The 26412-nt window shown below is 49.4% G+C and overlaps 1 protein-coding gene across 1 annotated transcript in view; it reads right to left on the reverse strand.

The window, feature by feature from the left end:
• Mtcl2 (microtubule crosslinking factor 2) overlaps positions 1-26412 on the reverse strand; it is a 68260-nt gene that overhangs the window by 20766 nt on the left and 21082 nt on the right. Inside the window, exons 3-10 of the mRNA XM_034494021.2 lie at positions 23812-23970; positions 11568-11630; positions 9696-10871; positions 7245-7385; positions 4069-4194; positions 2179-2409; positions 1815-1919; positions 783-950 (exon numbers count right to left, since the gene is read on the reverse strand). Coding sequence (XP_034349912.1) covers positions 783-950; positions 1815-1919; positions 2179-2409; positions 4069-4194; positions 7245-7385; positions 9696-10871; positions 11568-11630; positions 23812-23970 — 2169 coding nt within the window. The remainder of the gene's footprint in view (positions 1-782; positions 951-1814; positions 1920-2178; positions 2410-4068; positions 4195-7244; positions 7386-9695; positions 10872-11567; positions 11631-23811; positions 23971-26412) is intronic.

A 26412-nucleotide genomic window follows, 5' to 3' on the forward strand; every position in this document is an offset into this window, starting at 1 on the left:
GTCAGACCGGAGTAGGGAAACAACTTGCCCCCAGGCACACAGCAGACACCAGCCCCCTGGGGATGCTGGTGAGAGCTCCTTTAGTCAGGATGGGTGGGTGGCTGGAAGGCAGACCTCTATTTGAGTATGAAGAAAACATTTGAGCCAGTTAGCAGAGGCTGGGAGTCCTTATGAGGAGAGAAGAAAGCAAACGAGGTGGCAGCCAGCAGAGCTGAGGCAGGAGTATGCGGCCTATTGCCAAGTACAGGTGTGAGGGCAGAGGAGGCCCTAGTGAGTCAGGTCCTGAGCTTACGTGTACTCTTGACATAGGCACAGTCACATCAAGACACCTGGCCACCCTGGGACCCCTGGAGACATGGCAAAGCTGTTTGCCTCACCAGGGTGAGGCTCAGAGGGAAATGGCAAAGCTTTCCTCTGTTAGTGTGTGCAGATGTCCACCACAGGAGCCTCCTCCAGCATTCGAGGCCTGGAGACAGCTTCCCTACAGAGTGCTTCTGCTCAGGTTAGCTGAACTTGTCCCCTGACACTGTTGTATTTATACCATAATCCCCGCCTCCCAGTTTATCTGCATTAATAACCACCTCTGGCGCTCTAATCAACCTCACAGTAAATAGGCTGAGCTTCCAGAGAGTCCAGGTCGCCTGATCCCAGCCTTCTGTGTATCCTTGTGTCTGCCTGACTTTTCTTCACTCTCTCCACACACTAGTCAGGTCTATCAGGAGCCATGCTGGATGTGGCATGCAGGCGGCGTGGAAGCGTTCTGTGAGTCCAGGGAGGCTTACCTGTGAGGCATGGCCCTTGAGCTCCGCCCGCTCTGTCTCCCAGGCGGCCTTGGCCTTTGCGAATTGCTGCTGAAGCTCCGTCAGACCCCGACGTTCGTCCCGGAGCAGCCAGCACAGCTCCTTCAACGTGACCTTCATGTCAGCCAGGGTCTTGATGTACTCATTAGGCTGCCGACAGAGTAAGGCCTGGTCAGGAACTTTGTGAAGCAGGGAGGGCGGCCCTGGTATAGCTGACTCACCTAGGAGTCCAGCTGGGGCCCTACCAGCCTCAGAGAGTCCTCATCAGGCCCTCTCACCAGTAAAATGGGGCTGAAGGCCTGTCCTAAACAGTCGAGCCAAGCAGCAAGCCTCACAAACAGTGAATTCTAGTACAGGAGCAGCTATTCTGACTAAACACAGAGAAACAACCTCTCCTAGGCTTTGCAGGCCCCAGGCTGCAGGTCTCTCCTCTCTCCATGGAGCCCCTCAAACGGTGCCAGACTGGATGCCAAGCCCCTTTCCCGGTTCCTTACACACTGCTCACGCCCAACTCCAGCTCACTATAGAACCCTGGGAGTGACTCTACGGGCCCCCTCCCACCTGTGGCTTCATTTGACAGTTCTTACTTAAGGCCTCTCTTTGTGTGACCCTGGCCTGGTATCCTCACCCTCCCACAATGCCCCACTGGCCAGCGTCACTCCAGCACACCTTGTCACACCTCTGTACATGTGGTCCTCTGGATTCAATATGGTCTTTTTTTTCCATTCTGAATTCAACAAGCCCCTGTTCATCCATGGAAATGCATGACACGAGACCCCCCCCCTTTTCTAACACTGTCTCCTATACAACAGATTAACTGCTTCCCTTCTTGTAACATCGGCCTTCTGTCAGTACCCTGGGATGTCCCCTAGCACTGAGCAACTGGTGGACCTGAATCCAGGCAATAACCATCTGCAGACACTGTGTCCAGTCAGGGCTGAGAAGAAAACAGGAAGTGCTCACTAACGGACAAGGTGCACAAGGGTAAGGCAGGACCAGAAGGGTTAAACACACCGTGTTCTGGGTCCAGCTGTCCCCCGTGCAGGCCTTGTTATCCGAGTGCTGGGCGTTCATCTCCTCTTCCTCCATCAGCAGGTACAGTTCCTTCATGCTGTTCACCTGGTTTGAGAAACCACATTCAACAGGCTCAGCCTTCAAAGGATGGAGACACCAGCAAGCAGTCCAGATGGAAAGGAGATTGCACAGCCAGGCAGGCAGGACGGATGGCTCAGGATGGACCAAAGCCCGTCACTGACTTCCCAGACCTTAACTGCGACCCACTCCCCAACCTGGCACTGTTGAGGCCGAGAAGCAGAACTCCTGTCCAATGTTCCCTCCCCTTCTTCCAGTCCTAGGCTAAGACTATGCTCAGCCGTACCTCCAGGAAGTCATCCTCCTCGCTGGGCAGAACCTTGCCCTGCCGCCAGCGCTTCAGGAACCACCGGAGCTTCATGAAGAGCAGCAGGAAGTTGTGCTTGAACTGCTGGCTCTCCTGCACCAGGATGTTCTTCTCTTGGCTCCAGAACTTCTGCTCCAGACGCCGCTGGAGGCTCAGACTCTGCAGCTCAAATTCCCGCCTCAGCAGCGCCCTCTGCTGGTCTTCTTTCAGCTGTCAGAACAGGAGTGAGCAAGGGGGTCCCAGTTAATTCCAGACCCAGACAAGGGTAGAGGGGAACACTAGTGGCAAGTGCCTACTGGGGACCCCTTCCAGGGCTACTGCCAGCAGCCCATTGTATCCAGGGAAGAAGAACTCTCAAAAGCAGCAGCAGTGGGCTGGAGAGAGAGCAATCATTAAAATGCCCTCCATACAAGCACAAGTTCACTCTCTAGAACCTGCACACGACAGCTCAGCCACCCAGTGTGGTCTCATAGGTGAGCCCAGGTGCCAGGGAGGGATTGCATTTGAAACCCCTGGGCAAACAGCCTGAGGAACGATCTCTGGCCGCCATGCTCTGAGCACCTACAGAGCATCAGGTGTTTCCCACGTGCTCACACTGGTGAGTGGGGACTGCAGAGAGGGCGGGTACAGAGCAGAGCATGCTGGGTTAAGGAAGACTGAGAAATAGGAAGTCTCCTGGGGGCAACACTGGCTCACAGCTAAGGGAGCCAAAGGCCCAGGATGAACAGCTCTGAGCAACGCACGTCTGCTCTGTGCTCCTGTCTGCAATCCGTCTGTCTCTTCAGCATGTCCTACCATGTGCCACCAATCAGTAAAGAGGGTGCATCTCGTAAGGGAGGAGTATGAGGCCTGCAGGATATAATGTGTGCAAGGCAGGTTACGTGGGCTGTCCAATGAGGTGGCTTTTTTCTTTTACATCCACTTACTGTTTTGTATGTGTATGGGTGGGCATAGCCGCCATGGCATGTGTGTGCTGGTCAGAAGATGAGAACAGGTTAGTTCTCTCTCACTGTGTGGGTCCTGGGGATCAAACTCAAGTTGTGAGGCTTGGTGGCAAGTGTCTTTACCCATCTCACCAGCCTCAACACTAAGGTTTAAGAAATGCTATTACAGAACTATCAAATTGATCCACAGCCAGGCTGGGTATGGGTACCATTTCACAGACAGAAAACTGAGGCCAAGAGATGAAACAAGAGTTGGAGAGACGGCTCAGCGGTTAAGATCACCAGCTGCTCTTCCTGAGTACCCGGGTTCAATTCCTAGCACCCACACCGGGCAGATCAAAGGAAACCTGGCCCTTGTAACGTTTCCGCAGACACCTACACAGACATGCATATATACACACATATCTACATGTAATTAAACATACAAAGTTTTAAAATTTTTTAAAAAGAGATGAAACAGACAGGCGTGGTGATGAATGCCTTCAATCCCAGCACTCGGGAGACAGAAGCAGGTAGATTCCTGAGGGTTAGAATCAACCCAGTCTACATATCAAGTGGACAGCCAGGGCCACAGAGAGAGGCCCTGTCTCAAACAAGGAAACAAACAAGCAGACAAAGCAAAACCCAGAAAGATTAAGCACGCTCAGTGTCACCTAGACAGCTGTGGTCATGTGCACGGCTCCAGCCCAGCCTTGCTGCTGACAACCACCAACTCAGTGGCACCCTGGCAGGGTGCAAGCTTCCCAGTGTTATCCCCTTCTGAGGACCCTGCTTTTGGTAGTGTCTGATGTCTTCCTATGCTGGGAACAACCCAGAGCCTCTCATGTGCTGGTTAAGTGTTCCACCAAAGAGCTCTCCCACGGCCCCTTTACATTCCCTTCTGAGACAAGCTGTAGTAGCTTTTAAAAAAGTGGTACAAACCCACCTGGACCATTTTCTGGTTGAAACTGTCAGCTTCCTCCTTCCGGAGCTGCCGCTCCTGGGACAGCTGCTCTTGCAAGCCCCGGAGGCTGTCGTGGGCCTCGGCCAGGACCAGCTGAAGCTCCTTGATCTACGTGGGGTGGGGGCCAGACGAGGAGGAGGGAGAAGACACAGGCTGTGTCAAAGAAGGGCAGTAGCGGGGGAACCAACAGTAAGCTGGACCGAGTGTCCTCTACCAGACACAACACTGCCCTTGCCTGGGGGCCGTCAGGACAATTACACGAAGCAATACATGCCAAATCCTCTCAATACAATTTTAACATTTCTCTCTGGCAAACTTATGAGCTGAAAAGAAAAATCCTGTGAAAATTAAATTTGAGTCACAAAGTTGTTCATAGTCTCTTTAATTGATTAGAGTTAATTAAGTGATTACATTTAATCGACTACTTATTTCTGATGTAGAGTCTCACTATTTTTCACAGGCTGGTCTTAAAACTCCTGAGTTCAAGATATCCTCCTGTTTCAGCTCCCCCCAAGTAGCTGGGCCTATAGGTGCTTGCCACTCACAAGCTAGTACATTGTTTATAATTAAAATTTAAGTGTAAAAACGAGGCTTCAAATGTGTTTACTGGGTCTTATGTGTAAAGCTCCATTCAGATGGATAGTCACAGAGGCTGTCTTTGTGTGTTGTTACATAACAGAAATATGGTAATTATCAGTGTGGTCAACTACATAATGATTTTGATTTTCTTTGTATCTTCATGTAGTAATGCTGCTGAGAAATTTAACTGTGCTTGTTTGTGGATTACAGCGACCATGGAGTAAGATCATTTAAAAAAAGAGTTAACCAAATTCTCCATTTTCAGTTTAAACTGTTTCAGGGAAACAGTGTTTTAAAAGCATTTAGAGCTAAATGAAGTTAATTTGTTCTTGGCCTGGCAAGATGGCTCAGCAGATAAAGGCGCTCGCAGACAAGCATCAGGACCCGAGTTTGATCCCTGGGACCCACCTGGTGGGAGGAGAACAAACTCCTATAAATTGTCCTCTGACTTATACACCATGCACACATACCCACACACTAAATCAATAAATGTAAAAAGTATTTTTAAAACCTTTTCTTTTCTAAGTCCAGACAGAGACTAGAAGGAAACACAGAAGTCTAGGGTCTGCTTATGAGTCTAGATGTTAACTACAAAACAGGAAGATCATGAGCTTGAAGTCAGTGTGGGCTACATAGCAAGACCCCGGCTCAAAGCACCAAAGGGGAGAGACATGTTTAGTTTGTGAAAAGCCATCGGCACCTATTCTTCTTCCCTTCTACCCCTCTGCCCTTCCCTGTCTCGCTGTGTGCATGTGTGGTGCATGTATGTGCGAGTGTGTCTGCTTGTATGTGTGTATGTGAATGCATGTGTGGTGTATGTGTGTGCAAGTGTGTCTGCTTGTATGTGTGTATGTGAATGCATGCGTGGTGCATGTGTGTCCATGTGTGTGTATGTGTCGGCTTGTGTGTTTGTGTGTGTGCATGCATGTGTATGTGCATGCATGTGTGGTGCATGTGTCTGCTTACGGATGTATATGTACAAGCATGCGTGTACGTGTGTGTGGATGTATGGAGCATGTGTTTCTGTGTGCATGTGTCTATATATGTCCGCATGTACATGCATGTGCACGTGTGCGCGTTGGTTCTGGGGATTGGACACAAGGCCTCACACGTGCTAAGCAAGTGCCTCATCTCTGATCTGTAGCCCCATCCATCCCATCACTACTTTGTTGTTATACCCAGTGATAAAAGTTTTTAGATAAGATAAAGTGGGCATGAGGCAGGCGGATCACCTGAACCTGTGAGTTTGAGGCCAGTCAGCCTAAATAACACAGTGAGACTCCATCTCAAAAAAAAAAAGTATTAAGTATTTCTGGTAATAGGAATGTTGGTTCTAACACACTGCACAGGAACAGAAAAGTGGAAACAGTCCCAGGCAGAGCAAGTGTCCTGCTGTGAAAAAAAATATGTAGCCAATAATATAATTTGGCAGTCTCTGCGGTGATATGAGGCATGTCTTGGACACCTGTTCTGTATTAAAAATCTTTGCAGATCTGGGCAAGGTATCATATGCCTGTAATCCCAGAACTTGGAAGTTGGAGGCAGGAGGATGGTAAGTTTGAGGTAAGCGTAATCTATATACTCAGACCCTGGCTCAACAAAGAAACGAAAACCTCTTAAATAGAAGTCAGGCTCCTGCCCCTGCGCATTGCTCTTGAACGGGGTGCTGAGTCATAGCTACTCGGTAAGCATGAAGGAAGCTAGTCAGCGTGTAAGTGAGCCAGCATAAACAAGCCTATTTCCTTGTTTCCTCCTCCTCCTCCTCTTCCTCCTCCTTCTCCTCCCTCCCCTTCTCAGTGTCTATCCATCCCCTGACTGGGGCTCAAAGCTGAGGTTCTGCATGGTAAGTACACAGCTTAGCTCCATGCCCAGACATCACTTTTCCTCCTCCGCCTTCACCATGGTTACAAGGGCATCCAGACCACCTCAGTAGAGGGTTTGATTCTTCAGTTTCAGGGAGCTTCCCAGGCTCAGGAGGACAGGGAACTTCTCAAAGATCAGAGACTCTTAGCAACTCTAGGAATTATAAGTGTCCCTGTGGGAAAGCTGGGCCCATGGCAATGGACGTGTCTAAAGTCACTGAGGTTCTCCGAGTCCAAGTGGCTTGTCATGGACACCGTGCTCATCCTCACCCATAGAGGCCAGGCCAACAACCCTATAAGGGGCTCTGTCCATGGCAAACCTGACAATTTGGGGAGTGAAGTGACTTATCCAAGAGCTTACAGCCAGCACCCTGGAGATTCACAACATGAACTCAAACAGCCCAAATGGAGAGGCCATTGCTTCTCTGCTACCTAAGTTAGTCATTTCAGGATGGCCTCCAGTTCATCATTCCTGCCCCCTCAGCATCCTGGCACTGGGATTACAGCTTGATATCATGTCCAGCTAAGCTTGCAACTAGATCACAGGATTGATTCACATTTCCTTCTCCCTCCTCCCAGCCCCCAGCTGTCAGAAGCTTAAAACCAAACAGAATGCTCAAAACCTATACCATCCTCCTCCCGGGGCTGCCCTGCCTGCTTTTGGGAGGTCCTAGCCAATCAGCTTCCACCCAACAGCTTACTTAGGCCTAGACCCACCTCAGAGGCATAGGAATCGTTATCTTCAGCTCGGTAAGGCCTGAAGTTCCGACTAGGGTCAGGCTTGGACTCCAAGTCACCAGCACGGAAGGCCTCTCGGATCCTAGGCTCCCACTCCAGCAGGTCTCTGAAGTCAGGTGGCTACAAGCAGAAGAGATCCATGGGGAGAGGCCCAAGGAGTGCTACCACCAGGTTCCCAGCAGGCCTCAGCTGAATAACGGGCTTTGTCCACCTGAGAGGGGCCCGGGTAAATCAGCCCTCCCAGGGTGCATTGCCACAACTCATTTGCTTATTGCAAAATGAACAATGAGGCAAGTGGACACACTAATTTATGAATGGCTCTTACACAAAGCTTTCTGAAACAATTCTATCACCCTGTGACCTGTGTGGTCCCTGCTCACTCTTACTTCGGGGAGAAACAAGAGGGAGACTCAACTTGGGTCTTTCCACTTGTTTCAAGAAGCTACCTGGCACCACAGCAGCAGAGTTGAAGCTGCGGTCGTACAGTGCAGTGTAGTGCCACACACCGCAATCTCCTGCCATTCTCTCAGGATGATAAACCACACCGCTCCAGGCTCTCTGCAGCCCAGCCTCACAACTCTGCCCTGTTCCTTGGACCTACCATGTTCCTTCTCTTTATGATCTGAGCCTCTTCAAGATCTAGGACAAGTTCCTGGTTGATAAAAACCATTTGTCATGTGACGTTCACAGGCTTGACATAGTAATTAATTCCTCCTCACTAGGCAGTAAGGACCTTTAGAGTGGGAATCCTCTTCCTATCTGGTTCTGCAGACCACCACCCATCCTGTGCTAAGCACGAAGGGCAGGAACCATCCACAGGGTATCCCAGCAAACAAACCGGGACTGCAGGGCATGAGGAAACACACTGTCCAGCAACAGTAGTTATAACATGAAGCTAAGAGAGCAAACCCAAGCACATGAGAGCGTGTATGGAGAAGGTTCAGAAGGGCGCTCCCAGGGCCCAACCAGCCTCACGCATCTGAGATGTGTAACTGCAACGAAGAAACTGCACTCAATCCTATGCTTTGTTAATTTAATTTTTTAAAATTTGTCTTGGGAGTTTTGTTTTGTTTCTGTTCTATACTGGGGATAGAACCTATGCTGCCTACTAAGGCAGGACCTTTCCCACGGAGCCACATCCCCACAGGGCTGCTGCATGTGATGGCTGTATTGAACATCACCAATCAAGACCCTCTACATAGTACTGGCAGGAAGTGGTAGGCTGGGACATGAGGGGTTCATCGTTTATCTTTGCTTCAGATGTTTACTATTGCTTTTGCAATAATGCTTTTTCTATTTTAGTTTTTCTAGGTAGCATGTCATGGATATCAAGACTAAGCTTCTCAAAAACTGATTTAAAGGTTTAAAATATTTTTTTAATTTAATATTATGGGCTGGTGGTGGGTGGCACACGTCTTTAATTCCCAGCATTCTGGGGGCAGAGGCAAGCAGATCTCTATGAGTTCAGGGGTAGCCTGGTCTACAGAGTCAGTTCCAGGACAGCCAGGACTACACAGTGAAAGGGGTGGGGGGTGGGGACCTAGCAAGATAGCTTACCAGGTAAAGGTACTTGCTACCAAGCCTGACAACCTGAGTTGATCCCCAGGACCATCTGAGAACTGACTCCTGTGACCAACACATGTACACAATGGTCTCCCTAAATTCCCCAAATAAGTGTAATAATTTTAGTTACAAAAGAGATAGGGAAAGAAGGGGCTGCCTTAGAGAAATGGTTCAACAGTTACGAGCCATCAATGCTCTTTAAAAGGACCTGAGTTTAGCTTTTAAACTCACAACTACTTTCAACTCTAGCTTTGGGGGCCCCAGCACCTTCTTCTGGCTTCTGTGGGCACCCATACACAGATGGTGCGTGTGTGCGCACACACACACACACACAGATGCACACACACACACACACAAACTTTAAAAACATCTTAAAAAGAAGGGGCCAGGGATGTGGCTCAATGGTAGAGTACTTGCCTTACATGGATGAGGCCTTGGGTTGTGTTCCCAGCCCTGAAGGAGGAGAGGAGAGGAGAGGGGAGGGGAGGGGAAGGGAGAAAAAGGGGGAAACCCAGCAAAAGGATAGGACCTCAGAATCAATCTCCATCTGCAGTAAATGCAGTTTGCTGAGTCAGCAGGCTTAGTCCTAGTGGGATGGGAATGAACACAGCCAGGCACTGATGTGTTTGGTCTATAGAATTCTATTTTTATAAAGCTCAAAGATGGATACAACCAGGAGGTTATCCTGTAGAGCAGAGAGATCAACCAGGGCTGCCTTGGGGCTGGTCATGTTCTAGGTGACGATCAGGAGTTCCCTGCAGGACAGTTGTGAAGTTGTGTACATGGGGGCTTGTGTCCTCTGTCATGTGCCTGGCTCAGAACATGTTTGCAACAAGAGTAACAGGACCCTGGCCTGTGGCATCTTACCTGGAAGTCAGAGCCAAGGTCTTTGGACAGCATGATCTCCTTAGCAGGCCCCTGGGAGCCCAAGGTGGGCAGAGCAGGGAAGGGCTCAGGCTGCTCCTTGCCAGAGCTTCCCAAGGCCACATCTGCCTTGCGGGTGAAGGCGTTCAATTCCTGCTGCAGCACACTCAGACGCACCAGGATGGCATGGATAAGCTTGGCCTCCCTGGGGCCCTCGCTGTTGTCAGGCACCTCGTGCAATCGCAAGTCGGCGCACTCATTGTCCAGGCACAGGCGGAGGCCGACTGAGAAGCCATTGGCATCAGCCACCAAGACGTCGATGGCCTTGCTCACCAAAGCCGCCTGCTCCCGTAGGCCAGGCAGCACCTCGGCCTCACGGGCCCTGCAGAGCCGGCCGGCGTGGGGCTCCAGCGTCTCACCCAGAGGGGCCGGCACGCACTGCGCGGAGTCCCCAGCCTCAGCATCCGTCTCCAGCATAGGGCGTGTGCTCTGGCAGGAGGCCAAGTCACAGCGCTGCAGGTTGGAAAGGAGCACGCGGTTCTCATACTGAAGCTTCTTGACCTTGCCACTGAGCTCGCCGATCTGCAGCTTGGCGGCTGCCAGCTCCTCCTGCGAGGGCTCGCTGAGCACCGAGCAGCTGTCCTCCGACAGTGTCACATCCAGCTCATGCTCCGAGCGGTATTTGGCCAGTTCGTTCAGCAGCAACTTGTTCTGGTCCTCCAACTCGGCTGAGGAGCGCCTCAGCAGCTCGGCCTCCTCTTCCACGAACTGCAGATGGCGCCGCAACTCCGCTAGGCTCTCCCCGCATTCACCACCCAGCGAAGAGAAGGCCAGCCTGGCCTCGGGACCCCCGCCACCCCCGTGGTCCTTCATGTCGTCCATCTCGGCTCGCAGGCCCCGGTTCTCCACCTCCAGCTCCACGATGCGCCGGCTCAGCAGGTTGGCCTCCTCCTCCACCAGCTTCAGGTGCACCTTCAGCTCAGTCTCGCGAGAGTGCGGAGCATCTGCCAGCTCCTCGGCGGACAGGGCTGCGTCCAGGTCCCCATAGAGAGAACGGTACTTGAGCAGCTCCTCCTTCATGCTGTCGTTCTCCTTAGCCAACTTGGTGAGCTTCTTGCACATGAGGGCCGACTCCTCCTTTGCAAAATGCAGCTGGCACTTGAGGTCTGCACTATCCTCCTGCAGCCCAACGGGCACGGAGACAGGCAGCATCAAGGAAGGTTAGTGTCAGCTTGGACCCAGCCACAGGATTCTGGGGTGCAGTGACTGTCCAACAACACAGGGGTGAATCAGCCTGGCTCTCAAGGCCTGGAGGCCACAGGATAGAGAGCAGGGACACCGATATTAAGAGGCCAGGGCACACTGCCTACAACCTGGAAGTCTGGGAGCAGGTGACATTCTGACATGTGACTATGGCCATGCCTGGTAGAGTTGCTCTATCTATAAAAGTGAGCAGAGGGATTGCTCTCACATGACGACTCTTAAATGGGAAAACGCACAAAAAGTGCCTGGCACCCTGGCTGCTGCTAATAGGATTCTGGGCCTGGCCTGTGCACACCACGGTGCTTGTATCCAGTTCTTACACAAACCCACAGAACAGGAAGGGATGATGAAACAGACTGGAAAACTGAAGTGATTTGTCTCAGTAGGGTGGCGATCAAGCAGCAGAGGAACAGATTCACCTTGGGTTATCAACTTGTGGTCAACTTGTGGGTCCACGAGTGTCTGAGGACGGGGTCAGAGTGGGCTTGGAGGAACTAAATGGGGAGCTGAGAAAATGCATGGGACCTCTGGGGACTACCCAGGACCCTTAAAGTTGGTCTGAGCATCCAGACTACAAACTGCAGGGTGCGTGAGGGGGTGCTGAGGACCTACCTGTGGAGTAGGCTTCTTATCTGTCTTCCCTACAGACCGGGTTCCTCTTTTCTTCAAGGAATGCTAAAGGGAAAGAAGAAAGCAGACAGAAAGGTCACAAAGATGACACACATCCAAAGTGGTGTCACAAGACAGAGTCACACTGAGGTGTGCTAACCAGCACCCACGGCCGATCCAGGGATCACGGAGCACCTTGCACAGGAGAGACTGACCAGAAGCACTAGAGGAAATGACTAGACACCCCGGCGCAGGGGTGCAGTACCCCACTGCACCCACTCTGGCCATTGTGATCCTGTTGGCTGGAAATCAGAATTTGTGCTCTTTCTCCGATCTTATACTATAATTACATCGTTTTCTCCCTTTGCCTTCTTCTAACTCTTCCCATGTATCCCTTTCCCCAGTTCTCACTCAAACTCACTGCCACATGTGTGTTGTTGCTACATATTCATGCGTTCCTAAATATATAAATACATCCTGATCCCTCCAGATGTCACTTGTATGTGTGTGTATGTATGTGTGTGTATGTATGTATGTATGTATGTGTGTATGTGTGTATGTGTGTGTATGTATGTATGTGTATGTATGTTTGTGTGTGTATGTATGTGTGTATGTATGTATGTGTGTGTATGTATGTATGTATGTGTGTATGTTTGTGTGTGTGTATGTATGTGTGTGTATGTATGTATGTATGTGTGTATGTATGTGTGTATGTGTGTGTATGTATGTGTATGTATGTTTGTGTGTGTATGTATGTGTGTATGTATGTATGTGTGTGTATGTATGTATGTATGTATGTATGTGTGTATGTATGTATGTGTGTGTATGTTTGTGTGTGTGTATGTATGTGTGTATGTATGTATGTATGTATGTATGTTTGTGTGTGTGTATGTATGTATGTATGTAACAGTGAACTACACAAATGAGATGCTAAGGATGCTATGGCATCCTGCTTCAGGACTGAAAGACCTCCAAGCTGAGGACCATTCTTAGTGGTGCTCACTGGCTAAGGGGAGCACTTCCTATGCTCTCCCTGGGTGGAATACATCCAAAGACATCCAAAGGCTAGCCCAGGCCCCCTCGCCTCTGCCCCAAGGGCTACAAGCTCCATTTGAGGCCAACTATTTGATGTGACTTACTCCTTCACAGCCAAAGGGGCTTTTCCCTAAAACTGCATGCAAGTCTCTACCTTACAGGAAGTGGCATTTCACAGGGCCTTGAACACAGGATGAATACTAACCAACAAAATACAGGTAGAAAACTAGAAACAGCACCAACAAAATACAGGTAGAAAACTAGAAACAGCACCAACAAAATACAGGTAGAAAACTAGAAACAGCCCAGGAGACTCAGAAATGATCTAGAGAGACTAATAACAAATGAAGCGTTGGAGGGAGGGGAATCGATGCATTGATTACACAAACACTGCATGGAATGCAAAATGGAGGAAGGCAAACCATCCTGTGCAGCTCAGGGGCAGAGCACAACACCCTGGATGACAGACAGACAGACAGACAGACAGACAGACACACACACACACACACACACACACACACACACACACGTTAAAACACAGACAGAGCTGGAGGAAATATCTGCAATAGGAACGCAGGTTAGGAACACAAGAAAGAACACAGAAGTTAGGCCCAGTGAGGCAGGAGAATCATAAATTCAAGGCCCGCCTGCCAGCGCAACAGATTAAGACCTCGACTCACAATAAAAAGATGAAAGAAAGACTAAGGAATACAGTTCACTGATAGAGCTTGCCCAGTGTGCATGGGACTCTAGGTTCAGAGAAGGGGAAAAAAGGTTTACAGAAGGAAGACTTAACAGACCTTAACCCTGAGAAGACACTCAGGAGGGAGACACCCAGATCTAAGCTACTGGGCTGCACTTCTCACTGATCAGACTAGCAAAAGCCTGGGCCACCTCACAATACACACTATTGGTTAAGCAAAACCCTGGGCCACCTCACCATACATCCTATTGGTTAAGCGAAGCCCTGGGCCACCTCATAATACATCCTATTGGTGAGGCTCTAGCTAAACAAGAAGGTTCACTTGTTGCTGGCGTGAGCACAACCCCCCCCCCCCCACACACACACACACAAGCCACGCGTTGGGGAATTTGAGGAAACGTTACAATAATTAGTGCTGAAGTTACTTGTTGTTTAAAAAGTCATTCACTTGGACACACGATTCCATTGAACACTTCCTCCCGAGAGAGGGATAATTCACACCAGCAGCGTTTGAAACCACAGTGAGGTTGCTCTCAACTTTCTGAGTTGAGCTGCCTACTTGGATTTCTGAAAACGCTCCCGGGTGACTTTAAATACATGCTCACCCCCAACCCTCACCTCTCATTCCCCACCCCTGTAGGCAAGCCACGGACACACAACAAACCTTGTTTAAAATGTATTTGTATTTTATGTGTATGGGTGTTTTGCCTGCTTGTATCTTTTTGTGCATCACATGTGTGCAGTGCCTATGGAAGCCAGAAGAGGGCGCTGGACCTCCTGGAACTAGAGTTACAGTTGACTGTGAGCTGCCATGTGGTGGTGGGAATTGAACTTGGATCCTCTGGAAGAGCAGGGAAGTCTCTTAACTGCTGAGCCATTTCTCCATCCCTGTAAGCCCTGTTTTGCTTAAACAGAGAGGGGAAGGGACTTGACTAGAGTCCTATAGCAAATACAAAGCCAGCCTTAGACTAATTTGTGACATAGCTCTTGCTTGAGTTCCAAAGGCTTGGTAGGAGAAAACACAGCTATGATTGGGGCCAGCATGGAGCTAGCCTCATGACTTTCAGCCTACATGCAGGGAAAAATCACTCCAGGGATTTAAGAAAACACCAATGTCCAGGCACCACATCAAAGATGGAATAACTGGCCTGGGGTATGTCTCAGCCATCGATATTTAAAGACGATTCCCAGGAAAGCAGGTTGGCTCTATCATGTAGTGTGTCTGCATGGATGCACATATGTATGTACATATATGTGGGCATTTATGTGCCATACACAAATGCATGTGTGTACATGTGTGCACATGTTTTCATGCACGTGGAGACTAGAGGACAACCTCAGGTGTGTGTTCAGAACAACTCCATTATTTCATCCTGTTTTTCTGAGACAGGTTTGCTTATTTGCTAGATTATGTTAGGCTGGCTGCTAGGGAGCCACCGGGTTCCTTGCTGAGTCTGGTGTGTGTGTGTAGGAGGGGGAGGGAGGGTTGTTGTTGTTGTTTTATTTTGTTTTGTTGTTAGTGGTTGCTTTTGGGTTTTGTTTTGTTGGTTGGTTTCTCATGACAGGGTTTTTCTGTGTAGCCCTGGCCATCCTGGAACTCACCGTATATATCAGGCTAACCTTGAACTCAGAAATTTGCCTGTCTCTGCCTGCCTGTGCTGGGATTAGAGACGATCACTGCCATCACCTATTGAGTTTGGTGTCTTCACCTCCTCTCAGCTCACTCTAAGTGAGAACTTCGGGAACACAAATGAGGCAGGAAGGTGGCGATGACTTTGAATACACCAGGCTACCAAAAGAAGATTTGGGAAGGGGGGTCACAAAACAAGCCCTTCACAAGAGCTGATGTACCAGGGCAAGGCCCTGGAAAGGAGAGCTCAGAGGGAGACCTCCATGGAGTGATGAGGTGGTGCTCTGGGTCAGACTCAGCCTGAGAGAACGGGGCCTGCCATCGAAAGTTGAGTGGTACCTTGGCTGTGCTGCCGGTTCTGGAGAAACCAGACACTGAGGAATCCATGACTTAGGTGATCACAGTCCCCTGATCTCAGGAAGAAAGCAAAGAGCCTGGGCTATCTAAGGACCCCCAAGAGGTTCAAGCTATCACATATGCACCCATGAGATGATATAAAAAGCCATTAAGAACAACTGAGGTCATGATAGTGGCTGACACAAAGCCAGAACACTCTGTGAAGGGAAGGAAGTAACCTACAAATAAAGCCTCCAATCCAATATGGCCTCCAGATAGGAATAGAGGAACAAACTGTGGTGTGTCCACGCAGTAAAAACTTATTCGGTCATTAAAGGAACAAGATCCTGATGCCCAAACAGCACGGGCACCATGAAGACACCATGTGGGCCAGGCCATTCTGACATGGCAAGCACTGCAGTGTAACAATTTCCTCCCAGCTTAAAACATTCCACCCTACTGGAAATTCCTTATGCAGGAAGGCAACTCAAAATAGGTTCAGGAAGTTCCTGAAACCGACCAGATTCACTAGGTTCTTTTTCCGTCAGAATAAACATTAAAAGCTGAGAACCCTTCTCTCATGAAGTAAAGCTGAATTCCAAAGAAGATTTTCAGAGGAGGAAAGCTACAAAGAAGACTCTGAGAGCAGATCACCTGTCTGGAAAAATCTGAAAACAGTCTGGCTGCTGGAAACTGCTTGGATGAGGTTTAGACCAAAGTCGCTAAGAAAGGACACACTCTGACCTGTTGAGCTGCCTACAGGCTATGTAGTATGTTCCAAGTTCCCAGATTTTGTGAGCTGTCACCTGTGCTGGGGTGAGCCTTGATGATGCAACTGTCTGTGAGTCATTTCTGTTCCTGTAAGAAACCCCTCACCCATGCTGTAACTCCAATAAAACCTGTTGTTTCACAATGTTGGACTATGGTGGTATCCATATTTTGGCTTGTCATGGGATCTCTGTCTGAGGTGAACAGACATATGTGTTGTGTTTCCCTAGGAAAAGTTTTGTCACACAGCAGGCACATAGCATCAGGTTTCATTTCCACAAAATGTCCAGGCCATGCAAATTCTCAAAGATGGAAAATATATTAATGGTGTCCCAGAGCTTGGGGGTGGGTGGGGGAGGAATAGGAAGCGGCTGCTAATAAGTGTGAGGCTTCTTTAAGGGTGTAACAAAAAGGTCCTGGACTTGGACAGTAGGGATGGATACACAGCAGTGCAACCCACTAACTGTGCAGCTTAAAAGGACAAACTTGGGCTAGGGATGTAGCTCAATAGTAGAGCATCTGGCTGGCCTGGGCTCAGTTCCCAACACTGCAAATAAAAAGGGCGAAGGTGGACTTCATAGTATGTGAATTACATCTCAATAAAATGTCACTCAGAAAACTGGAGAGCTGAGCATAGTGGCGCACATCTGTAACTCTAGAACTTGGGAACAGAAACAGGACGGACGCCACAAGTTCAAGGCCAGCTTGTCTGCATAGCAAATTCCAGTCCAACCCGGCATGCAGTGAGTTCCGGGGGAGCCTGAACTACATAGCAAGCCCCCAATGGAAAGACAAAGCAGGATCACCCACATAACATAAAAATAGTCTTGTTACAAAGTGCATTTGTCACTTGGTGGTGGTGGCGCACACCTTTAATCCTGACACTCAGGAGGCAGAGGCAGGCAGATCTCTGGGATCGAAGCCAGCCTGCTCTACTGGGCGAGTTCAAGGACAGCCAGGGATACAAGAGAAATCCTGTCTCAAAAAAACAAAGACAACCTCCCCCCCAAAACAATCAACCTCCCCCCCCCCAAAACCAACCCAAAAAAAAACAACAACAAAAAGCCATATGTCAAGTAGCTAAAGCCACGCCCCCTTTCATGCTGTCCCTACTCTCCGTCCCTGAGGGATCTTTGCCAACTGGAGCTCATTCTAAACCTTTGGTCCTGTGTTTAAGGTTGAAATAGATAGTGCTATTTGGGATTCTCTTTCCTTCCTATGCTTATTTGAGTCTGTGATTTTTTTTTTTATAATAAGCACTTCAGACTGAAGAAAACCCAAAAGCACTTTAAAAGGCTGCATCTATGCAACAAGATCCTGCACACTGCAGAAACCCTGTGTGCAACCTAAGCCCGTCTTTATTTATTTTTTAAAGACACAGAAAAGCACATTGTTAAACACAGAGAAAGACCTAGAAAAACACAAAGCAAACTGTTAATCCCAGGTTAGGCAGATGAGAAGGGAGTGGCTTGGTAAGGCTTTCATTATTTTGTATATGTTTATACTAGAGCTGTCATTTTGAATACATTCCTCAGTCACATGAAGATTCAGAGAGCACAAAAGAGGAACAGAAGGGAGCAGGAGGTCCCCAGATTCCTGCCCTGGGGTCAGACAGTGTAGCCAGAATTTGCTGGAACCTTCCTTAGGGTCATGCCAGGTATGTGTTTCTGTGCTTTTTGTAAGAGGATTTTTGCCTCATTAAGTTTATATTGCATTTTTAAATTTAAGGAAGCATTACACATATTCATAAAAAACAATGTGTGTGTATACACAGAAAATCCTATGGGAAGTGTGTATTCACCTCTCAAGGTGGAATCCTAGAGTAGTGTATTACAAGAACCTCAGAAGGACTCTCCTTGGGGCTTAGAGCATTCTTTAACTGTTGTGAATCCACAATCTGTCGTGGACAGGGAAGCACCTAATGGACATTTCTATGTTCTCCGAGAAGCCTTTCCAGCAGGTAGGCTAAGGCGGCAACCTCATAGAATGGAAGCAGACAGAGAACTCGAAGTTGTGCCTGGGGTTGGGTTGGGGGACCACACTAGGGTGGTTCTAATCATTCTGCCTTGGACTGGACCCTCTCCCATCACATGGAGACCATTTGGGCTCCTCCACTGCCCTGAGCTTAGGAGGGAAACCAAGGCAGGCTCTGTAAGCACAAAGACCGCCCTCCCTCTGTTGAGTGGCAGCTGGCCAGGTGACAGGGGAACTGCCTTATATCCCTTAAGGGAGCCAAGCTCTGTCAGAGCCTTTGTCTGGTTCTAGGCCTGTGGACGGTGTACCAGGACACCAGAGAGAATAAAGCCATAAGGTCCAGGAAGACCCAACCCAAAGGCAGATTCCCTACCCCTCCAGGAGCTACTGTGAACAGCCTGGGTGATTCCTCTGAGAATCCCTGGCCCAGCACGAGCCTGGGGTCTGTCTTCCTAGGAAGCTTCCAGGCAGTGCCCTAAATTCAGGAGAGAGCTGTCTAAACTTTGTCCCTTCTGTCCTCAACACCTCCTGTGCTACCTTGCTGCTGACTCACCAAATGTGGAGGGGTGTCCATGTAAGTCTCACTGAAACCAGACTGCTGTGTGCACAGAGCTGACCATAAAGGGGACCTGGGTTGGGGGGCAACTTTAGAGTGAGATATACTCCCTGCAGCATGGCCAAAATACCAGGCAGACAAGCCACATAGTCCCTGGAGAGACCCCCACTTGGGTGGAGAAAAAAAAAGTTTTAAAAATTAAATTGTATAGTGTGTATATGTACTGTAATATATGGGTATGGTGTATGCACACACCCTTGTAACAGACGTAGAAGCCAGGGTGTCGGGTGCCCTGCTCTGTCTCCTTGCTCCTTTTGAGACAAGGTTTCCCACTGAGCCAGGAAGCAAGCAAACCTGAGCTGTCCTCCTGTTCCCTCAGTGCCAGAGTTACAGGACTGTTTGGGATCATGCCCAACTTTTTATGTGGGTGGTGGAGATTTGAACTCAGAACATCATGCTTAGTCAGCAAGGTCTCTTAGCATCGCAGCCACCCCAAAGCCAGGAAGAATACGTTTAGACTCAACAGTTTTCAGCGTAGCGGTTCCTTCCATGTACAGCTGCCAGCTCTGTGGGGAGAGCCCCTGTGTGAGGCAGCAAAGGCTTCTCCAGGCCCACAGCCAGTGGCTGGTTGAGATGGTAACGATAATAGTACAGACTGTATTTAGCAAGCGCCTATTCTATGCTGAGCACTTTCCCAGCCTGCCTCATTTAATCTTCACAAACACCCCCGAGCTGAAGGGACTGATTTTCCCTTTCTGTAAACAGAGCACTCGAGCTGCTGTGCCATCTGTCCAAGGTGGCAGTCACTCTCAAGGAAACAGCAAAGCCAAGATTCCATACCCAGGTCTACGTGGCTCCTTGGCTGGGTTTGCTCGGCAGCTCATACACTGGGGCCAGAACACGCTGCACAGCAGCAGAACCAGGCTCAACCCCAAGTGGTTGGAGGTGCTCTTCCCACCCATCAAGGAGGAAATCCAGATGAGGAATCACAGATGTAGGTTCTAGGAAAGTCCCTCGATGAGTCAGGAGAGTTACAGCAACTCTGTTAGAAGTCAGTGTAAGTGTGGAAGACTAGATCCCAGGGTTTGAGTCCCCTACTTATCTTTTCCCCAGAACCATCCACAGACAACAGTTCTGCTCCTGTATGCATACCCAAGAGAAACACATACAGAATCACAAAAACTTAAACATGAATGCCCATTGCATTCTATCTGACAGCAGAAAAGCGGAAGCCACCCAAATATTTATCAAATATAAGGCAGTCTACCCACACAGCAGATTATTACCCAGCCGTGAAAAAAAACGAGCTCCTTCACCATGGATGGCTAATCTCCATGGATACTTTGTTTTAAGTAGTAACGCCCACTACCAATGATCACGCATTGCCTGATTCCATTTTAATGCAATCTCCTGATTGGATACATCAATAGAGACAGAAAACAGGCCAGCAGTTGCCAGGGGCTAGACGGAGAAGAGGTGGAGAGAGACTGCTGACAGGTGTGGGGTTACTTACAAGAGTAATGGGAGCTTTCTGGAATTCGGTCATGCTGATGACAACACCCCAATCTATGAAACTGAACTGTAAAATGGTGTATTCTGTGATCACTGAATTAAATTGTGATTTTAAAACGTCCAAGGAGCAGTACCTACAAAGCAGGGACAATGGAGGGTTAAATGGCATGAAGGCACATGGGCAAGGCTGGGAGCTGTGCCTGGCACAGGGTAAGCGCTCAGACACAGTAGCTATGTCAGGACAAACCACACTCACACTGGCCTTCTGCCTGAAGACAAGGGGGATGATAGTGAGGATGGAGGGACAGCTGCTGTTAGATTCTGAAGCAGCAGCCCAGCTGGGCCATGGTGCCACCGCAGAGAGCAGTAGGGACATGCCACCTCTCTTCTGTCTCCAAGCTCTGTCTCCACAGCAACAGCATCAGCTCAGGGCAGGGGCTCCCATTCCCAGCTTGGTGACAGCGTCACCTCATCAACCTGTCAGGATGGAAAAGGCGGATCCCAAAGATAAGACTGTTGCTCTGGCAGAAGTGCTGAGGGACCCTTGTCTCCATAGTAACCATCAGGAAGGAGAGTGAGGAGGAGAGGGCAAACAGCAAATAAACAGGCTCTGGAGCCAGCACCAAGCGCCAGGAGGTTACACCAGGCTTCAGGCATCTGTTTCCCAGGAGGGAGAACGGGTTTCTTCAGTGCCTACTCTGTGTCAGGGTCCATTCTGGGCTCTTTACACTAAAAACCTAAAATTTACATTTAAAGTCCACGAGTAAGGGCATGGTGAGACAACACAGTGTGTAAAGGGACCTGCCACCAAGCCTGATGACCCAAATTGGATACCTGGATCCAGGGTGTGGAAGAAGAGAACCAACTGCTTCAAGTTGTCCTCTGACCTCCACATGCCTACTGTGGAATATATGCAGACACAGATACAGACAGACAGACAGACAGACAGACAGACACAGATACACATACATATACATGAAATAAAGTTTCAAATGTTGTAAAAATTAATCTCACAAGTAATGCCTAAGTACAATCATGTTTTGTTTTGCTTTTTAAGACAGGGTCTTACTATGCTATCCCAGCAGCTTTTAGATACCCAGACCTTAGCCATCTTCTCCCGCACGCTTCTCTGTAAGGAGACTATAGAAGTTCTCATCATGTCTAGTTTAAGTACTTTCTTTTGAGACACTGTCATGTATCCCCACCCAGGCTTTCCACACATTTATGTACCCAAGGCTGACCCCAAGCTTCTAACCATCATGTCTCTATCTCCTGGGTGCTGGGGTTACAGATGTGTGGAGCCCATTCTATTTGGAACTGCATATTGAACCCAGGAGCTCATTCATCCTAGGTAACCACTCTACCAACTGAGCTACAGTACAGTCCAGTTCTTTTTTTTTTTTATTTTATTCTTTTGTTTGTGAGAAAGTCTTAACATTGTAGTCCAGGCTGGCCTCAAATCAGAGACCAGTTGGCTCTGCCCAGTGCCATCTTCTGGCTTCTGCAGGCACCTGGACACACATGGTACACAGACAGACAAGCAGGCACACACATATACCACACACACATACACACACACACATATGCACATATATCCACACACATACACATATATACACATGTATATACACACATACGCACACATACGTATACACACTTATATGTACACATACATACACACACAAATACACACATATATCCATACATACACACATATACATACACACATATACATACACACATACACATACATACACACACACACACACACACACACACACACACACACACACTGACAGACAGACATACTCTGCAGCTCGAGCAGGCCTAGAACCTCTCTGGTCAACCACCAGGCCTAGCTTCCTAATTTCCTTCCCTGGTTTACAGTGAACCTTGGGAGCTTCTCATATCAGCACTCATTTTTCTACTTTTAAACACGTGGTAAAGGTTAGATACTATAAATGTATCATTTTATTTGTTTTTTGTTTTGTTTGTTTTTTTGTTTTGTTTTGTTTTTCGAGACAGGGTTTCTCTGTGTAGCCCTGGCTGTCCTGGAACTCACTTTGTAGATCAGGCTGGCCTCGAACTCAAATCCGCCTGCCTCTGCCTCCCAAGTGCTGGGATTAAAGGCGTGCGCCACCACCGCTGGCCAATGATCAGAATTCTTAAGTCTCTTGCTTTTGCCTCCCAGGTGTTGGGACAGTAGGTAGCAACAACACACCCCTGCTTAGATCACAGGCACAATATGCCTCCAAAACCCTTTCATCACCCCAAACTGAAACTCTACTCCCACCCCCAAGCCCAGAAACAGTGAGCCTGCTCCCTCCTCCCCTGCCCAGTAGCTCTGCTCCCTGTCGTCTGGATACTCTAGGGATCTCAGAGAGAGGGGAGTTTACAACATTGACTCTTTGCCTTTCAGCCCTAAGGCTTGAACCCAGGGCCTCCCATGTGCCAAGCACTCGCTCTAGCACGGGGCTGCACTCCTCTGGTTTACAGACTTCTCAGTGATCCAAAACAGCCTCTTAAGCTGATACTATTTGCATACTGACACCACAGAGGAAGAAGCTGGGACTTGGAGGGAGAAGTGGCTTCAGACATGTCTCTGCTGAGGAAAGGCTGGGGCAAACTCAACAAGCTGCAGCTGAGAGCCTCAGTTTCTCTACCTGTGCAAGAAGAATGGGCTTTGTAACGCCCCTCCTTTTCACCATCAGAGATGAAAGCGACAAAATTGTGTGTGATGCTACCCAGTGCATAGGCAGCCCACAGCCAGCAGGAAGCCTCCCATCCAGCTCCACAGCAACCCTCAGGGCAGCTCCTCCTCTCTCCACCCTACATGGCATTGGCCCATAGCACCAATGTGCCCAGTGGGAAGGACAGACAGGACTGCTCTGCCCTGGGGACTGTGATGTCTCAGTCCTGAACTTCTGGCATGCTAGGCCTCTGGGAAGCAGGTGGGTGCCCCAGAAGAATGTGCAGCCTGGGATGCCTCCTGGGCAGCCAACCAGCTGAGGGCCAGCTATGCCTCTGGGGCCAGAGGCCACCTAGTGTTTGGACTACTGACCCCACCAGGAACCAGGAGTTACCCAGGCTTTAAGCATCATCTGGACTGATGGTTTTCCACTGTGAAGTCCCCTGCAGCCTGCATGGCCTTGAGAACCTGCCTCACTAGTCCTGGTCAGATGCTGTTTTCTCAGCCATGGAATGTCCACAGCTTTGTTGGGCCTTTGCAGAGGTTTCTGAGATAAACTGTCCTTATGTAAACCCAACACACAGCTCGAGAAGCAGGAGGAGGGGCTGACATCAACCAAGACTAGGGACATGGGGTCTGAAAGTCACATTCAGAGATAAAAGTGGGAGACACAGGCCTAGCATCCTTCTCAAACCAAGTGGCCACAGCACAGTAGTCCCTAAAACATCTCCACACAAGCTAGCCAATGGCCCTGTCAGTGACCAGGGAACAACTGCCAAACCTTATACATAAGGAAACTGAGGCAAAGAGCCAGGCCCGTGCTGGGCATTGCTGGACACACCCTCCGTTAATCCCAAGAGAGTAACCAGGGTTGAATACAAACTAGGTGCTCAGCAAATGCAAGCTGGAAGGGTGGATGGAGAAACAGCACTGTCAAGGCACAAGGGTACCCGTCTCAGTCCACAAGCAGCGGGCGGCGGGGGGGGGGGGGGGGGGGGGGGGGAATGCGCTTCGCAGCGGCCCCAGCTGGGCTGCAGCCCTCACCTCTCTGGGACGATCAAGCTCCGTCTGTAGCACCTGCTTGGCCAGCTCTGTCTCAATGAGCCTCTGTCGAAGCCCCTCGTTCTCCTCCTCCAGCCTCATCCGCTTCTTCTCCACCACCTCCAGCTCCTTGTGAAGCCGCATGGAGATGTCCTTAGAGACCTGAGCCAGGGTGGGAGAAAGAGAGGGGATGCTCAAGCTGGAGGACACACCTCGGGTCTCGGTGACCATCCCACCCAGTTAAAGAGTTATCTCGTCACCCTCACTCAGCAGAGGGGTCCTGAGACTCATCAAGAGCCATGAATCTAGGGATTAACAGATCCAAACCCAGGCACCCCAGCTCCCAATATGTTTCCTCCTCAAATCTGTGATGATCTTGTTCAGTTCTTAAAGGTGCCTTTATATTCAGCTGGACCTGTGCTGGAGTCCGAACCCAGCCTTGCTTCTCTCTGGCGACTGCTCCACCACTAAGCAATACCCCCAGCCCTGTCTTCACAAGAGCCTGAAAGGGAAGAGACAGCTGGTTTGTAAGCCCAGAACAAAATGGGCAGCATGTGATCCTAGGCAAGTCATTTCCTGGCCTTGTGCCTCAGTGTTCTTGACGTATAAAGTGGGCACAGCAGTAGAAGGACAGTCTCAGGGCCAACAGCAGAACCACATCAGCTATTGCTTACAAAGCCTTCACCCAATGTCTGCCGCAGTGAGTGTCTGGTGACTCGTGGCTGCTGCTCCTAGGAACCAAGGTCCAGAGAGACAGGCATGATTTGCTGGAAGTCACAGTGACCCTGAGGCCTTTTCTGGGATAAAGAACATGCTAGAATGACAAAGGCTGGGCAAGTGTCCAAGTCATCCCTTAGATGCAGCTAAGAGAACAGCAATCTCCAATCCCAGGTCCAGGCTCAGCAGGAAAAGCATCCTAAAATCTGGAAGATGCCCTGTGTCCTGGCCCTGCTGCTGGGTGTCTGAAGAGGTGAGGTGGGGTGACATAAGCCCTCCTGAGCTGGTATATACAAATTGGTGCTACACCCCAGGTAGGCTGGGTCCTGCTAACACCACCTACCGACTTGGACTTCATACTATCTAGGCTTTACCGAAGGTCAGAGCAGAAGTGACTTTCTCAGGGTCACACACAACGAGCATGCCCAGGCTGGGCTGGGTCTCCCTAGGGTTTGGAGGAGTCAGCATAGCCAGAGCCCCCCAGGAGCCTGAAGGCCTTGTTGGCAAGACCAGTGTGGCACAGACAACCTAGCACCCAAGGCTGCCAATGTCGGAAATGACCATGTGCCTCCCTCCCTCTGGAAGGGAAGAGGCCCTCCCTGGCTGGCTCTGCCCTCTGCCTGGGCCCAAGCCCAACTCAGCACAGACCCCTTTGGCAGTCAGTGTGCAGGAAAGGCCAGGAAAAAAAAAAACAGTTGAGAGGAAACTGGGCACAGCTCTCCTCTCTCCTCAACCCACTGCCCCCTCCAACCTGGAGAGCTCTGAGGATGTCAGACAGAGGCCCACAAGCCTCCCCTGTAGCCACTGTGGTCCACGAAGCTTTCCCTACCCTTCAACATCAAAAAAAAAAAAAAAAAAAAAAAAAAAAAAAAAAAAAAAAAAAAAAAAAAGATTTTGCAGAGAAGAAAACTCCATTCAAACCCAGTGCCAGAACTCTGGACATCTGGAGTCTGAGTCTGGTCAGCAGTAAACGGGTAGATCACTGTTCCTGGGGCTGCTGGAGGGAGCAGGCGGCGGCCTCAGTGCTTGAGTGGAAGCTGGAATCCAGACGGTGCTCAGATATACAAGGCTTCCTAGTCACTCCTATCTTTAAATAATTCCATCTATTTACTGTATTATTGAAGTTGCATTTATCTCACAGTTTCTTGACCTATTTTTGATTGTGTTAAATATTAAAGGGCAGCTCAAAGGCACAAGGGTCAAAGAGCTGTCTACACAAAGATTTTGATTTTTAGGCTGTGCTGGGAATGGTTGGCCTTTTGTGCACTCTAGGCAAGCATGCTCCCTCTCAGCTACATCTCCAGGGACACAAAAAGTTTCCCAACCCAGGAGAATCTTGAGCTTGCTACTTTAGCCAGGGATGGCCTTGAACTTCTGATCTTTCTGTCTCTGCCTCCCAAATGCTGTCTAATCCTATGCCACCTTGCTGAGTCTATGCACTGCTGAAGACCAACCCCGGGGCTTCGTGCCTGCTAGGCAAGCACCCTGTCTACTGAGCCACAAAAGCGTTTTCAACGCATTCTCACGATTTCTGTTCTGCCTCTTTGTATCGGTTTTATCCACCTTGACTCAGGCTTAAGGCTATAGTTCCCAATTTGGGGCTATTAGGTCACTCAGGAAGCCCTGTCCTCACCAACATCCCATTCATTCATTCATTCATTCATTCATTCATCTCACCTTGGTACTGGGGTGGAGTGGTGAGCTACAGAAACCAGGGCCATGCATATCTAGATTCATTTACACTTGTGTCCCGGCAGCAGCCGCTCGGGGCTCACCACACACTGAATGCCTAATAAATGCTTGTTGAATGAACAAACAAATCAAGACCCAGCACATGAAAAAGGAGTGGCTATCAAAGTATATGTGGGAGCTGAACCTGCCCTAGCT

This window comes from Arvicanthis niloticus, chromosome 2, assembly GCF_011762505.2.
Source record: "Arvicanthis niloticus isolate mArvNil1 chromosome 2, mArvNil1.pat.X, whole genome shotgun sequence".
Classification (NCBI taxonomy): domain Eukaryota; kingdom Metazoa; phylum Chordata; class Mammalia; order Rodentia; family Muridae; genus Arvicanthis; species Arvicanthis niloticus.